This window comes from Aegilops tauschii, chromosome 1, assembly GCF_002575655.3.
Source record: "Aegilops tauschii subsp. strangulata cultivar AL8/78 chromosome 1, Aet v6.0, whole genome shotgun sequence".
Lineage (NCBI taxonomy): Eukaryota > Viridiplantae > Streptophyta > Magnoliopsida > Poales > Poaceae > Aegilops > Aegilops tauschii.
In genome coordinates, this window is record NC_053035.3 from 20742186 (window position 1) to 20760414 (window position 18229).

General features: G+C 44.0%; 1 protein-coding gene across 1 annotated transcript; it reads left to right on the forward strand.

The window, feature by feature from the left end:
• Window positions 1-13664: 13664 nt before the first annotated feature.
• Window positions 13665-15221, forward strand: LOC109748536 (high-affinity nitrate transporter 2.3-like). Its single transcript, XM_020307565.1, has one exon. It carries the CDS (start codon window positions 13665-13667, stop codon window positions 15219-15221), a length of 1557 nt encoding a protein of 518 aa, XP_020163154.1.
• The last annotated feature ends 3008 nt before the right edge of the window (window positions 15222-18229 follow it).

Consider the following 18229-nt stretch of genomic DNA (forward strand, 5'->3'; position numbering starts at 1 on the left):
TGCATGCGTGGTATCCCTTGTTTGTCTGCCCTGAAAGGATACTGAGAGCAGGCCAATCATTGATGGTTACAAACAGCAACGCATGCAGGTCAAATTCCTGTTGTTTGTGCTTATCGCACACACGTACACCGTTTCCATTCCACAGCTGTAAAAGTTCTTCAACTAATGCCCTTAGGTACACATCAATGTCATTGCCGGGTTGCTTAGAGCCTTGGATGAGAACTGGCATCATAATGTACTTCCGCTTCATGCACAGCCAAGGAGGAAGGTTATACATACATAGAGTCACGGGCCAGGTGTTGTCGTTGCTGCTCTGCTCCCCAAAAGGATTAATGCCGTCCACGCTTAAACCAAACCATACATTCCTTGCGTCACCTGCAAAGTCCTCCCAGTACCTTCTCTCAATTTTTCTCCACTACGACCCGTCAGCGGGTGCTCTCAACTTCCCGTCTTTCTTACGGTCCTCTCTATGCCATCGCATCAACTTGGCATGCTCTTTGTTTCTGAACAGACGTTTCAACCGTGGTATTATAGGAGCATACCACATCTCCTTGGCAGGAACCCTCTTCCTGGGGCACTCGCCGTCTACATCACCAGGGTCATGTCGTTTGATCTTATACCGCAATGGACCGCATACCAGGCATGCGTTCAAATCGTCGTACGCACCGCGGTAGAGGATGCAGTCATTAGGGCATGCATGTATCTTCTGCACCTCCAATCCTAGAGGGCATACAACCTTCTTTGCTGCATACGTACTGTCGGGCAATTCGTTATCCTTTGGAAGCTTCTTCTTCAATATTTTCAGTAGCTTCTCAAATCCTTTGTCAGGTACACCATTCGCTGCCTTCCACTGCAGCAATTCCAGTACGGTGCCGAGCTTTCTATTGCCATCTTCGCAATTGGGGTACAACCCTTTTTTGTGATCCTCTAACATGCGATCGAACTTCAGCTTCTCCTTTTCACTTTCGCATTGTCTCTTTGCATCAACAATGACCCGGCGAAGATCATCATCGGGCACATCGTCTGGTTCCTCTTGATCTTCAGCTTCCCCCGTTGCAGCATCATCGTATTCAGGGGGCACATAGTTGTCATCATCCTCTTCTTCTTCACTGTCTTCCATCATAACCCCTCTTTCTCCGTGCTTGGTCCAAACTGTTGGGGAATGCAGTAATTTCAAAAAAATTCCTACGATCACGCAAGATCTATCTAGGAGAGGCATAGCAACGAGCGGGGAGAGTGTGTCCACGTACCCTCGTAGACTGAAAGTGAAAGCGTTTAGTAACGCGGTTGATGTAGTCGAACGTCTTCGCGATCCAACCGCTTAAGTACCGAACGCACGACACCTCCGCGATCTACACACGTTCAGCTCGGTGACGTCCCTCGAACTCTAGATCCAGCTGAGGCCGAGGGAGAGTTTCATCAGCACGACTGCGTGGTGACGGTGATGATGAAGTTACCGACGCAGGGCTTCGCCTAAGCACTACGACAATATGACCGAGGTGGAAATCTGTGGAGGGGGGCACCGCACATGGCTAAAATCAACTTGTGTGTCTATGGGGTGCCCCCCTCCCCCGTATATAAAGGAGTGGAGGAGGGGGAGGGCCGGCCTCCTAGGGTGAGCCCCAAGGGGGGATTCCTACTACTAGGAGTAGGTTTCTCCCCTTTCCTAGTCCAACTAGGAGGGGGAAGGAAGGGAAGAGGGCGAGAAGGAAAGGGGGCCAGCCCCCTCCCCAATTCGAATTGGGCTTGGGGGGGTGCACCCCACCACTTGGCCGCCTCCTCCTCTCTTCCACCATGGCCCATGAAGGCCCATTAACTCCCCGAGGGGTTTCGGTAACCCCCCGGTACTCCGTAAAATGCCCGAACCCATCCGAAACCATTCCGGTGTCCAAACATAACCTTCCAATATATCAATCTTCATGTCTCGGCCATTTTGAGACTCCTCATCATGTCCATGATCACACCCGGGACTTTGAACTACCTTCGGTACATCAAATCACATAACTCATAATACATATCGTCATCGAACGTTAAGCGTGCGGACCCTACTGGTTCGAGAACTATGTAGACATGACCGAGACTCATCTCCGGTCAATAACCAATAGCGGAACCTGGATGCTCATATTGGTTCCTACATATTCTACGAAGATCTTTATCGGTCAAACCGCTTAACAACATACGTTGTTCCCTTTGTCATCGGTATGTTACTTGCCCGAGATTCGATCGTCGGTATCATCATACCTAGTTCAATCTCATTACCAGCAAGTCTCTTTAATCATTCCGTAATGCATCATCCTGTAACTAACTCATTAGTCACATTGCTTGCAAGGCTTATAGTGATGTGCATTACCGAGAGGGCCTAGAGATACCTCTCAGACAATCGGAGTGACAAATCCTAATCTCGATCTATGCCAACTCAACAAACACCATCGGAGACACCTGTAGATCATCTTTATAATCACCCAGTTACGTTGTGACATTTGATAGCACACTAAGTGTTCCTCCGGCATTCGGGAGTTGCATAATCTCATAGTCATAGGAACATGTATACGTCATGAAGAAAGCAATAGCAACAAACTAAACGATCATAGTGCTAAGCTAACGGATGGGTCTTGTCAATCACATCATTCTCTAGTGATGTGATCCCGTTCATCAAATGACAACTCATGTCTATGGCTAGGAAAGTTAACCATCTTTGATTAACGAGCTAGTCAAGTAGAGGCATCCTAGTGACTCTCTATTTGTCTATGTATTCACACATGTCCTAAGTTTCTAGTTAATACAATTCTAGCATGAATAATAAACATTTATCATGATACAAGGAAATATAAATAACAACTTTATTATTGCCTCTAGGGCATATTTCCTTCACAAACATTATAGTGTGGCATGAAACCCTTATAAAGCAGGTGGGTGTGAAGGGTTTTCGAGTCAGAGTAAGACCTCGTATTCCCATAGCTAGGGCATGGACAACATATAAAACCATTCTGCTTGTTTGCCTCAGCCATTGCGAGAAAATTATGCACGCCCTCAATGTACTCGGAGGTGCGTCTGTTACCGTACATCCATTGTCGGTTCATCTGCGTGCATTATATATAATTAAGTGTGTCAAAAACCATTACAGAACATCATGAATAGATAAGTGACCAAATTAATAGAAGTTCATCATCACATTAAAACCAAAGTACATACATAGTTCTCATTGAACAACATATAGCTCTCCGGAGCATCTAATTAAACCATACATTGAAACTATGTAAAATAATTCAATGCAACAACAAATGCAATCATAATCGCAACTAAGGTATAAATTGATCCAATAGCATAATGATACCAAGCCTCGGTATGAATGGCATATTTTCTAATCTTTCTAATCTTCAAGCGCATTGCATCCATCTTGATCTTGTGATCATCGACGACATCCACATCTTCTCCTCCTCAATTTTTTTCAATTTTTCCTTCAAGTAATTGTTTTCTTCTTCAACTAAATTTAACCTCTCGACAATAGGGTCGGTTGGAGTTTCCGGTTCACATACCTCCTAGATAAAAAAATCTATATCACGTTGGTCGGCATAATTGTCATAAAAACTAAATGAACCAAATAGTTATAAAAGATAATATATACCACATCGAATCATAGGCAGGAGGAGGGCTGACGGAGGCGGATACCAAAACCATCGCGCTATATATAATAACAAACAATAATAAAAGTAAGAAAATTACACAAGTATCTATCTAAATCATACAAGGAAGAACTTTTTTCTTTTAGAAAGAAGATAAGATCAAGGGGCTCACCACGGTGGTGTCGGCGACGAGATTGGCGCGGACGATCGACGGCAGTGAGGATGGGGATGGGACAGGACGGACCGCCAAACCTAGACAAATCTCGAGGAAAATGGAGCTTGGACAAGGAGCTTCGAGAGGAAAAAGCTTAAGTGTGGCTCGGGCATTTCATCGAACACCTCATGTGCATAGGAGGTGAGCTAGAGCACCACAAAGCTCTCCCCTCGTCGGCCAGAAAAACAGACCACTCCACTGCTCTGCTCGCGGGAGAGGGGGGTATATATAGGCATCTCATTGGTCCCGGTTCATGGTTGGAACCGGGACTAAAGGACCCCCTTTGGTCCCGGTTCCAGCCACGAACCGGGACCAATGGTTGTGGGCCAGGAGCGAAGCCCATTGGTCCCGGTTCGTGTGTGGGACCGGGACCAAAGGGGCCAGACGAACCGGGACCAATGCCCCACGAGGCCCGGCCGGCCCCCTGGCCTCACGAACCGGGACCTATGCCCCCATGGGTCCCGGTTCGTGACTGAACCGGGACTAATGGGCTGGCCCGGCCTGGACCAAAGCCCGGTTTTCTACTAGTGGATTTTCAATGAAAGACTTGACGAAACGACAATATATATTGGGCATCAAGATTTATCGAGATAGATCCAGATGCATGATAGCGCTTAGCCAAAGCACATACATTGATAAAGTATGAAGAAGGTTTAGTACGTAGAACGCCAAGAAAGGCCTACTTCCAATGTCACCTGGCACAAAGCTCCGCAAGAATCAGTGTCCTCAAACACTTGATCACCGAGTTCATATGAATGATGTTCCATATGCTTCGGTAGTTGGTTCCATCATGTATGCCATGATATGTACAAGACCAGATGTTCCTATACGCTAAGTGTAGCAGCAGGTACCAAAGTGATCCATGATTGGAACACTGGGCCGCAGTACAGAAACATTCTTAAGTACCTCGGAAGGACCAATGACATGCTCCTTGTGTTCGGAGGTGATGAAGAGCTTATTGTAAGTGGTTACACCGATGCAGGCCTCATGACTGACTTCAAATCTCAATCTGGCTATGTTTTCATTTTGAACGATGGCACAGTACTTCGCAAAAAAAAAAACGATGGCACAGTAGTCTGGAAAAAGTTCCAAGCAAAAATCCGTGGTGGATTCTACGACGAAATGTGGTTGTGCGTTAGAGCTGGCCTGACGTTGGTCACCTATCACGGTGCTATAGGCATTTGTATTTCCCTCTATCTTATCTTATTAAGGACAGTATAACCGAGCCTAATCCCAGCCCTCTCACGCACTTAACAATTTTGGCCGTCAGATTTTAGTTACTGGCCGTCCCTAGCCGTCCGATTGTTGAGTAATCTCTCGCTATGTCGCTAAGTGGGTTGGCTGTCCTATGAGCAGCTACTTCGGTGGCCGAATCGAAGCATTCTGGTTTGTTTGGGCCAGCTCCCGCAAGAAGCCCATGTCATATTTTCCAATTGACACAGTGCCTCGCGATATCATGAAAACACGTCGTTTACCCTAATGGAGGAGATGGCCCTGGCTCATGGCGCGGCGGCGGCGCCTTCCCCCTACCTTTACCCCGTGCGGTGATGGCTCCTCTCCGATACTGAAGCCGTTCGGCGACACCTACCTCAACTCATCAACTTGCCCCGTGCGGTACCGTCTCTCGTCCGACCCAAGATCTCATGCGGCAGCACCTACCGTGACACGTTAGCTGGCTGGTGGCGAAGCTCCCTTCCTGTCCCCGACCTGCGCCGTGCAATTTCGTTCCAATTATGATATGAACTGGGGTTATCTTTTTAACTGTTGTGACATGATCTCCAGATTGCCTTTATTTAGCACCTGGTTCCTCTGATGATTAAGGTATTGCAGGTAGGTATCTACTGTACCTTTTAGAATCCGTATCCTTCTGAAGTTATCTGACACCTCACGGTCTCATCCATGGCGCCTCTCCCTGTCACCCGCGTCGCTGCAGTTCCCCGCCTCTTCTTTCTCTCGGCGTTCCTTCATACTAATTGGAGGACGGGGAGAAGGAAGGAGATGCAGAATAATAGGATAGGCATGTGGTGGACCAGGCAGGGAAACAGAGGAGGATGAGTATGAATCACGAGAGAAACTTCAGTTCGAAATCATGAGAAAGGTAGCACGCACGATGCAGATGGCCTGCATGCTGCAGATTCAATCGTTCCTCCTCCAGCTCCTTATTTCCTTCTGATAGTCAGTACACATGCTTGCCAAGAAAGTGGTTTCAGGTAGATGCATTGCAAAACATGAACGTTATTGTAAGTAAAAATACATGGTTATTGTTTCCCAAATGAACCTAACAGTAAGTGTGTTACCATGAATTTTGTACGTTTCTTACTGATCCCATTTCCATGAAATTTACAATTGTTCTTTATCTATCTATTTCCTTGATCCTACTGTTTTCTAAGGTTTGTGTACTTAGACACGGATTTGTGGAGTGGATCCAGCCAAGACGCGGCGCGCGCGAGGGGTTCCAGCAGAATCGCGTGATGCTGGTGAATCGTGGGCGTTAGAGGGCTGGTAAGGTGCACCAAATTTTACTGTCCTAGATTTTTGCTGAAGGTTTCCCTTCCCCAATGCAATCCCTTCGCACTCAATGTATGTACTCTGATCGGGCTCCTGCTGATGTTGATTTCCACTTTTATTTTGTTGCAGTTATTATCACCCAAGTGCTTGGGACTGGTAGTGGCTTATTGGAACAAAATTCAGTAGTGTTTCTGGGTTTATTTTGTTCCTGAATTCTGAAACCGAGGATCCCAATGGTTGTTGGAAGGTCAGTTAAGTGGAATGCCCATATTTTATTTGATATCCAATATGTTCATGCGACTGCTTACTTTCCATGCTTATCTGTTCATAATTATTCATGACATGCTACTGCCCGCTATTATTTTTGCTATATATGCATCAGGTTCTTTAGGACGGCAGAGCCTTATGGCAAGCATAATGTTGTTGTACACACTCTTAATTTGTTCATATATGATAAAATGACATAACAAATGTGTGTACAGTTCTTCATAACAACCATCATCGGAGGCATCTGGAGACAGAATGTACACCATGGATGCCCTTTTTTTGTGCTTTTTTATATTCAGCCATCCAGTGACATGCTTTGTAGAGATAGAGTTTTTTTTATCATCTTTCATCCATTAAGCACTAAGATGGTTTTCCTTATCTTCGTTTACAGAGAGACGCTGCAGTTCCCAAGTGGTATTTCTTCACAACATTGACCAACAAAGGAGTCCCTAATTTAGACTTTTTTGGTTACTTCAGAATGTACCGTGATTAAGTGCCTTCTTGCATTCCAGTTAAATAAACTCTCTTCCTTTTGCACTCTATCTTCACCTTTCTCCTTTGGCGGTATTGGAATAATTTTCAGTATGAAAATAATTATTCCAAGTGTACAATGTATGTTGGTGTTAGGTTTACAGTTATTACTTTATTTATTTTTTTCCAAAGTAGAGCAGAAAGAACAAGAACAAAGCTTTCTGTTTAGCTTTGTCTGCTGGACCGAATACCTGGAGAACACCAGGTAAGAGGAATCAAAGATATACGAGTATAAGACATGATGTTGACATCATTTTTATGAATTTTGTTTCTTGTACTTTAAAAAAAAGGTGTTTCTTGTACTATTGTACGTAAGCATTTCTCTCAATAATTTTAAAAAAGCTCAAATTTAAATATGGTAACAAGAGCTCTGTGTCTTAGTTTGTTTATAATTTGTGTATGTCTAATCATCCTACCCTTCTCATTTTCAGTGGAATTTACAAATATTATCATTATTTATTTTCTCCCTCATAACTCACATTATATGAAAATTGCTTTACATGTCAATATCCTTTTGCAGAAAGAACTACATATACTGGACACTTGATAGGTGGTTTGATTCAATCTATATTGTCCTAACTGACCGTGAGTGAGGTTACACTAATCAAGCATCACATGATGTTTTTTTTTCTGGTGTTCCAATCTGCATGGTTTGTGAGTTTGCAGTGTTCATAGATGTAAAGAGATCTATCTAGAACCTACTGTATATTGCTCTCATGGCTGCTTTACCTGCAACTGACTTGTATATATACATGGGGTATCTATTATTTACATCTTTGCTATAGCGTTTTTTAGGAGCAAAACCAGGTGATGATCAATCACAAATCATGTTTCCATCAGCTATCCAACAAGTCTATTAGACCTAAGAAAAAAAGGCAACACACTATTTTCTTGCAGATCAATTGGATTCCTCGCTTCAGTTACATAGCATTATGGTAGATGAACCGGGTCCTTTCCTTGGTTACATAAATGTACTGAAAAATAAAATGAAAACAAGAACAAGCTACAAGAAGGACCAATGCATCAAAGAATTGCAAACAAATGCATATAAATTACTTCATATCCCTAACAACTAAGATCCTAAAAAGACGGGCGCAGCAACGCGCGCCATCAATGATCTAGTATATTTACTATTTGGAGGCACCATACGAGCTTCCACGTTAATCCACATCAACAAGATTAGTTTAGCCGTTAGATTACAAATTTAATGGTTACGATTTATTAGAGCAGCATTCCTTTATTTGTACATAGATTAAAAGGAAATAGACCTACACGTATCCTATAAACAGACCTACACGTATCACATAGGAATCTGCAACGCCCAAGTCTAAGTTTCAGAAAAAAGAAAATGAATCTATCACGTACAGAAAAATAAATCCGCAACACTCACGTCTACATATATAGAAAATCACCATGTACATATAAAAAGGACTCCTCCACACCTACGCTCCAAGTTCAAGAAGAAAATTAATTAAATACATCAAGGAAGCGGACATCTAGCTTTTGTCATCGTTGGTCCGCCGTGTCCTGGGCTATTTCATTCCCGTAGAATAAGGTAATTAACGGTGGGCTAATTGAATGTGATTCCCGAATGAGATAATTATGATTGCCTAATTAGTGGTGGGCTAATTAAAATGATTATGGTAATTAATGGCGGGCTAGTTGAATGAGATTCTCAAGAGACAAGACATCATCGTGCATATAATTATGATTGGCTAATTAATCTTGAGCTAATTAAATGGATTATGTATAGTATATGACAATCTCTGAGAGACATGCATGGCGCATATAATTATGATTAGCTAATTATAATGGCGAGTCAAATAAATGAATTATGGCTATGGATTCCCGTGGGGCACGCATACTCCAAGAACACAGCCGTTATAATAAAATCGATCGATTACATGTGACTGGATCACAAAAAAAAGTACATAAAATATCTGGCTGCATCCACTGACCCTCGAACCAAATGTAGTCTTCCGCCGCTGATTTTTATCAACCCTCTTTTTTTTTCTCACCTTTGTTTTGATACTTTCTTTGCTTGCTTCCATGCGTGTTTTGCTACTTTCATCTAGAGTCCCCAATTCATTCGCCACAGTTACAATTTACCTACATATCCAATTTAATTCCATGTGAAGTCAATGCCTTATTATTTATGAAACTCTTCACGTTTGCATGATGAAGTTGCATTCGAACAAATAGATATGTTAAATTATGGAAGTTTTTCGCAATTAGGTTCCATGTAGGTTGGTTCGCTTGCTGTTGTTGGTGCTGCAATTGTTATTCTAGGTTGGTTTTATTGTTGTCCTTCTCAAATGATTCAACGCTTTTTCTCATCGGCGATCGTTGTCCCACGATACAGTTTCTCGGCTCGGCAACGTGGTTCATAAGAATGTTGTATTCTCCCATTGCAACGCACGGGCATTAGTGCTAGTTGAAACAAAAGTCCCCAGCAGCCACGTACGACCATGGAAGAAAAAAAAACACCACGTGCATGAAAAAATAGGAGTCCTCCACACTTACGCTCCGAGTTTCAGAAAATAATAATTAAATCCATCATGTACAAAAGATAAATTCCCCAGCAACCACGTCCAGCCATTGAAAGAAAAAACACACCGTGTACATGTACAAACAATAGAGTCCTCCACACTCACGTCCATGTTCTAGCAAGAAAAATGAAACCATCACGTACAAAAAGAAAATTCCGAGCCCCACGTCTAACAATTGAATAAATAAACACATCCACGTCGAAGTTTCGACTACTCCATGACATTCAACTTTGACACTGGTCGCTACTACACCTACTTTCCAGGGGAGCATTTTTGCATTCTTAAATTTCTCAACTCCCTATAAATTACATGTACATATATTTAAGTACGTGGTTTATTTTTTTCGCAACAAAAGGTACGTGATTTATTTCCCATAATTGTTGACTTAGCAGATACCATTCAATAAATCATGTATGACAATCTAGCTGCGGCACTCCTGATCGTGTTCCTCTCTGGCCTTGAATCTTAGTTTAAGGTACAATGCAATAAATCTGGTCCAGCTTTCCTGATTGTGTTCTCTCTAGCCTTTGAATCTCATTCTACATGTTCAGACGTAGCAGAAATGTAGCAGATGTCTATTTTGTTATATACTTATATTTGTTTGGAAGCTTTAAAGCCGCAGTGCACCCCAATCGTCCTCCTGCTTGCTGTTGCTAAACACTATTGTTTCTGATACAATATGATTAAAATTCATTGCTTTTACCCAGTTTGGGGGCTGCTTGAGTGGATGTGTACTACATGGTTAAAGAAGAGTAAGTGAGTAACTAAATATCACATTATCATGGTTTACACATTTATAGTAGTGTAGAGGAAGAAGGAATATTGCAAGGAGATTTATGATGCCCTTTTCATTGGGACTATGAGAGAAGTAGTCTCGCAGAATATAGATGGAATAAATTTGTATAATTTTTTCATAATCTATTGTCTGGTCAGGATTTTCTTCTTGGTATAAGTTCAATGTTCGATGTTTTCCCCGTCATATATTAAATAGAATACTGGAATGCAATATTTCCAAGTGTGCCACACGTATTTCATGTGTCTAATTCACCACACTTTGTTTTCTATATTATCCAGGTACACAATATTGCATGTCAACTTCGTTATGGTTAGTTTTCACTTGGAAACTATATTGTTCGAGTATAAATTTGGTTTCTATATTTCTAAGCCGTGCAGACGCACGGGTTGATGACCAGTGAGCTTAATCAAATTTAGACAAGTTATACTATTTGAGGAATTAATACACCTCAAATTTTTTAAACTGAGGGATCGAGTAACTGTTTCGGAGGAGCTACATCAAAAGAGAGTTTGAACTATGTGCCATAAAAATAATTCCATATGCGACCGTTACTTAGTAGTTAGCACACATAACTAGTGGGAAACAATGGCACACCGCTTAGTACGTAGCGGCGGAGCGACACAAGTAACATAACGGTCATGCGAGGACAGGGCGTCGACCCGTTGGCTGGGCAGCTGAGGTTACTGCTAGCCCACCTGAGTTCGAGTCCCGGCTTGGACGCGCGGTGCTCACGCAGTTTCTTCTATAAAAATATACCAACGAGGATTAGCCCTTGGGTTGGTCTCATTTTTTTTTTTACATAACGGTGATGCAAAAAAGAGCATTTGATGCACCGAGTTTCCACGCCACACAGCAACTGTTGGGGGGCAGCCGTATGCTGGACTAGAAGGCCATCACATCCCCATCAGCTCCATCAAGTAACAGCCAATTGGATCCGAGGAAGACTTTTTTTCAGTTGGGAGGCTTTGACATTTTGGCAAATACGGACAGCCTGCCGTACGTACGGCACGGCACGGTACGGCTAGAAGTCGTTGGACGAAATCAAAACACCCGTACTTAAGTCTGGGAGCAGTCCTTCCGTACCAGCTCGTAAGTGATATATTTGCACCCCCGTAAAATAAGCAAAATCTCGATTAATTAACTACTGCAATATCATTTGATTTTACTTGCATGGCTGTTTATGCCGATTTTTATTTGTATGTAACACCCTGTATGTGCAGCAAAGCTCTTTCCATGGCTTCATAATTGTGGTTGCACGGCCGGTCAGCTCATATTTTTAGGAGAAAAAAAAGTAGTAAAATGTCGATATATATACAAAAACAAAAGGTGGAAAAACAAACAAAAACAAACAAAAAGGAAGTTCGATACTACTAATGTTAGCTGGATGACACTTGGATGACATGTTCCACTACCCGAGGAACTGATCGAGGTTGGCACCAAAGTCAGAGGTTACACATATTATTATTATGAGGTAAATACACCAGTGGTGTTTGAACTTGCCATGGATGTGCACTTTAGTGCCTGAACTTGCAAAATACATTGAAGTGGTTCCATAACTTGGCATGGACGTGCATATACGGTTCAAATGGTGTTTGTATACGTCCGTGAAGCTAAGGAGGCGGGCCAGCATGCCATGGGGCCCGCTGTCAGTGACAAGGGTGTGTGGCCTGTTTTTTTTGGAAAAAACCCTGAAATTATTTTCTTACCATAAGGCCCTCAGGGAGAAATCGATAAATTATAAAATAAAAACTAGAGTATAATTATAAGATAAAAAATAAAACTGGTGTGCTGGATCGAACAAGCGACGTACCAGTCAGAGTGCATGCGGCTAGCCACTCGACAACTTTAATGATTCATAACCTTCATAAACATTTGGCCGAACAAAATAAATAAAGAAAATTTAATAATCCAGCAAAAACACCATCGGATCTGTGACCCAAATATCGGACCAAAGCTTATAGGCACGGATGCCACTCCAACCATTGAGTTGTCATGTATCAAAAGTACAAGTACTCTTTATGACTGTATAACAAACATAATTTCAAAATAATAATAAAAATCTTCATGTCACTTTAAAAATAATTCACGTGTTATTTTAAAACATATTCATAAAATTGAAAATATTTATGAATGACTAAAATGTTTATATGATTCAAGTATTATTCATGTGAGGATCCGTAGTCTAATGGCGCACTGGGCTTGTATTTTTTTTAGAAAACACACAAACTTAATACTCACTCCATCCCAAAATAGGTGTTTCAAGCTTAGCACAATTTTGTACTAGAGTTAGTATAAAGTTGAGACACTTATTTTGGGACGGAGGGAGTACTATATAAACTTATTAAAACAACACAGTTTTTTTAAAGCATGAACACGTTGATATACTACATAAATAGTTTGTTAAAAGTGTGAAATTTTAAAATTATATGAGAATTTGTTTAAATATATGGACATTTATAAAATTACTTTTATTTTTTATTAAAATGCGAACATTTTTTCAAATTATAAATTATATTCTTAATTTTTAATTTTATTATGTGTATTTCTGTTAAATTACTGCATAGGTATTTTATGAAATGATATGAACTTTTTAACGTAATTTGTTTTAAATATATGTATATTTTTTGTAACATGATAATAATTTAAGTAATTTTTAGAAAAATGAAATGAAAAAGAACAAACCCGCTGAAAACTGAGCCACACTGTAGTCCATTTTAGCCACACGGGCTCGTTATTTTATCATTTTAGCCACACTGTGGTCCATGGCATGCTGGCCCGCCTCCTTAGCTTTACGGACGTATACAAACACCATTTGAACCGTATATGCACGTCCATGCCAAGTTGTGGAACCAGTTCAATGTATTTTGCAAGTTCAGGCACTAAAGTGCACATTCGTGACAAGTTCAAGCACCAGTGTTGTATTTACCTCTATTATTATCGTATGAGTATCGGCGTCAGCTTCGGCGAGCCGCGATGGCGGCCTTCCAGGAACCCCGTTGGATCACCGCCGCAATGTTTATTCATGCCTTGCCCTCTCGTCGTTTCCAACTCCGGTCCAGCCGCACTATAAATACCCGCCGCACCGATGAGGCTGTCCGTACTACCACACCGGCACGTCCCAGGTTGCCAACACCGCGCTGAGGCACTTGCATTGCATTGGTAGCAGCTAGCTAGCGATGGAGGGGGCGTCAAACTGGGGACCGGCGGCGATGGAGGTCCAGGCGGCGCCCAAGGCCAAGTTCAAGATCCCGGTGGACGATGACAGCAAGGCCACCGAGTTCTGGCTCTTCTCGTTCTCGAGGCCGCACATGAGCGCCTTCCACCTCTCGTGGTTCTCCTTCTTCTGCTGCTTCGTGTCCACCTTTGCGGCGCCGCCGCTCATGCCGCTCATCCGGGACAACCTCGGCCTCACGGCCAAGGACATCGGCAACGCCGGGGTCGCGTCCGTCTCGGGCGCCGTCTTCGCGCGCCTCGCCATGGGCACGGCCTGCGACCTGGTCGGTCCCCGCCTGGCGTCGGCGGCCATCATACTGCTCACCACCCCCGCGGTCTACTGCACCTCCATCATCAACTCGGCCTCCTCCTTCCTGCTCGCGCGCTTCTTCACCGGCTTCTCGCTCGCTTCCTTCGTGTCCACGCAGTTCTGGATGAGCTCCATGTTCTCGGCGCCCAAGGTGGGGCTGGCCAACGGCGTCGCGGGAGGCTGGGGCAACCTCGGCGGGGGCGCCGTGCAGCTCCTCATGCCCTTCGTCTTTGAGGCCGTCCGCAAGATAGGCAGCACCAAGTTCGTGGCGTGGCGCGTCGCCTTCTTCATCCCGGGCATCATGCAGACGGTGTCGGCCATCGCGGTGCTGGCGCTCGGGCAGGACATGCCGGACGGCAACTACCGCAAGTTGCACAAGTCCGGGGAGATGCACAAGGACAGCTTCGGCAACGTGCTGCGCCACGCGGTCACCAACTACCGCGCCTGGATCCTGGCGCTCACCTACGGCTACAGCTTCGGCGTGGAGCTGGCCGTGGACAACATCGTCGCCGAGTACTTCTACGACCGCTTCGACGTCAACCTCCACACCGCCGGCCTCATCGCCGCCACCTTCGGGCTGGCCAACATCGTGTCCCGCCCAGGCGGCGGGCTCATGTCCGACTGGCTGTCCCAGCGCTACGGCATGCGCGGCAGGCTGTGGGGGCTGTGGGTGATGCAGACCATCGGCGGCGTCCTCTGCGTCGTGCTGGGCATCGTCGACTACTCCTTCGGCGCCTCCGTGGCCGTCATGATACTCTTCTCCTTGTTCTGCCAGGCCGCGTGCGGCCTCACCTTCGGCATCGTGCCCTTCGTGTCGCGCAGGTCGCTGGGGCTCATCTCCGGCATGACCGGCGGCGGCGGCAACGTCGGCGCCGTGCTCACGCAGGTCATCTTCTTCAGGGGCGGCAAGTACAAGACGGAGACGGGGATCATGTACATGGGTATCATGATCCTCGCATGCACGCTGCCCGTCGCCTTCATCTACTTCCCGCAGTGGGGCGGCATGCTCGCCGGGCCGCGGCCGGGGGCGACCGCCGACGACTACTACAACGGGGAGTGGACCGCGGAGGAGCGGGACAAGGGGTACAACGCTGCCACCAAGCGTTTCGCGGAGAACAGCGTGCGCGAGGGCGGCCGGAGGGCGGCGTCAGGCAGCGACTCAAGGCACACCGTCCCCGTCGACGGCTCGCCGGCGCCGGCCGACGTGTGATGAAGAACTCAAGCTCAACGAAGTAATCGCGATCGATCCAGTATATACATAATACGACTATATACGTACGTACGTACCATATTTTATCTGATGAGAAATCAACAACAAAAACACACCCAGATATAGAAAGCTGATATAAATAGTTCATCTGTCCGGGAAGCCGATAAACTGAACTCGAGCTCATATGAGCTCGGTGAACATTAAAATCCAAAAAAAATGAAAAATTCAAAAAATTCTAAAATTGTTGTGCCAACATTTGAGAAATGTTTAGAATGCCTACAAATTTTCATCGCAAAATAAAATTCGCTGAAGTCATGAAAAAAAAAAGATGCTCAAAAAAATTATTTTTGGAGTATTGATTTTTTTTTGCCATGACTTCCACGAATATCATTTCATGATGAAACTTTGCAAGCATTGAATTTTTTTGTCAAATGCTGCCACATAAAAAATTCAAAAGCTTTTAATTTTAATTTCATTTTTTTGATTTTATTGTTTTCTCGAGCTAGCTGAGAAGGGCACTTCCGATCTGGCGGAGCTTACGCTACAGGAAAATCACACCTCGCCATGAGACTAGACGTAACCTGAGTGTAAAAACTCGCCCACTAGGTAAGCCCATTACTATCTAACACTATTGGAATTTTAAATAATGCCCACGGCCCGCAGCCGCCGGCATAGGCTTATACCGACGACTATTGTCGACGCATGGCCGTCGGTATTGATCTTGTTGGGAATGACCTGTCAGACCGTCAGTATACAAAAGGCGTCGGCATAGATCCCTATGTTGACGGCCTTACTCGTGCCGTCGACATGGAACCACCGTCGGCAAAAGAGAAGACAACACGACACATAAGGCCATAGTGGACATGTGTCGACGCCCGGGAGCAACCACATAGCAGTACACTGGTACAGCGACGTCCTAAACAAACGGTTTAAAACCCCTTTCCGCGACGGCATTTGGAACCGTCGCCAAGTGAGTGTGTGCGATAGGGTGTCCTTCCCACACGACCCAGAAATCGTCGGGGATAGGCCCTCCTGGGACCCAGGCTGGGGTCGTGTGCGATCGGGCAAGGCGTCGAAACTCAATCATTTCCGTAGGTATGTACATCCCACACGGTGAATCCCAGAAATCATTTTCGTAGGTATGTACATCCCACACGGTGAATCCCAGAAATCATTTCCGTAGGTATGTACATCCCACACGGTGAATCCCAGAAATCATTTCCGTAGGTATGTACATCCCACATGGTGAATCTCAGAAAATCATTTCCGTAGGTATGTACATCCCACACAGTTCTTTTTGTGGAAACGTTTGTGCAAGGTGGCCTACGCAAACAGTTCGCTGCCGGAAGCCGTGTGTGATTGTTAGTTGATCGAACACGCCTACTTTCTAGAAACCGTGCGGGTTGTTTGACTTCATCGCCCACGGTGCTGTCTGAGTAACCGTTCGCAATAGAAAACCCCAATAACCAGGGTAATTAGCCTATTATTGATAATCCATGTACTAATCAAACTGATATTGCTTATAAAACACGCCAGATATTTCATATCCGTATAAAAGCAACCAGGATTTCATAATCGAATTACATCAGATAGCTTCGGCACTCAGTTACGCCATTACACAACAGCACAAAGTTTCACATGCAGCATCAAAAACCTTTGGAAAGTAGCATCATACACGGTAAATAGACAAATGAATCTCATCTGGGAAACTGCAGAAGCGGAAGGCAAATATTGAGCCTTCAGTGATGTTGAATGTCCTTGCAACTTTAGGCCAGTGGCTATGGATAATTGCCCGCCCATCCTTCGTCCTCTTCAGCAAGACTTCAATATCGTACCGTGGGTGTTGAATGAATACCTTCCTCGCCTCTTTACCATGCAAGTGGTTTGAGAGGTAGTCATCGGTGAACTATTTTGAAAAGTACTGAAAACAAAGCTATGCATAAATCGCTGTTGTAAATTTTGAAATGGCGCAAGGGGTAAAAACAAGGTAAAAGAGTTGGTACCATCCTATAGTTGACTGATGTCTTCTTCATTGTGCGAACAAAGATCTTGCTGTTATTCATCGCAAGTTTCTTCATCCTAACAATCTTTCTGAGTTTCTTGACTTGACTGATATTCATGGACATCTCATTTCCTCATATGCAAAATGGGTCGAACAGTGGGTCTAAGCCTCTGACAGCAGGACCTACATGTGCAAGGCCAAATTGTAACAAACCTAAATATTAGAATGATTCCTGCAACTGCACAATAATGTGCTATTAGCCAAAGGACCCTGCTTGAACAAATCTCGATGGTAAACCGCAGTGTCTCCCATTGTTTCCCTGCAACACACATAAGGAAGATCTTGATCACTTTAACTGAGAGTTGTCATACTATCAGTAGAATATATATTGAGTACAGCCAAATTTGATTGGTGTCACATGCATAACAATACAAAATTGTACCCACAGCAAATGAAAATCAAATTGCAGAACTGAACCAAACAGTTAAATGGACAGCAAACCAAATGAACCAAAACAGTTAACCGAGCACGACATTGCAGAATAGAAACATGTACTAGAAGATAAGACACTTAACAAAACAAACAATGCTTGAGAACAGTACTACGAAATGTAGCAATTGTTGGACCAAAGTGTTAACTGAACATTACATTTTAGAGGACCAAACTGTTAACTGAACATCAGATTGCATATCAACATTACAGAGGACAAATCACTAGAAGGCACTGGCGGTGGCCTCGAGAAAACATCACGAACTGTATTTAAAGTAGACAACCGCACGACGGTTGATGACCCACAAGTGTAGGGGATCTACCGTAGTCCTTTCGATAAGTAAGAGTGTCGAACCCAACGAGGAGCAGAAGGAAATGCCAAGCGGTTTTCAGTAAGGTATTATGTGCCAGCACTGAAATTATCGGTAACAGATAGTTTTGTGATAAGGTAATTTGTAACGGGTAACAAGTAACAAGAGTAAATAAGGTGCAGCAAGGTGGCCCAATCCTTTTTGTA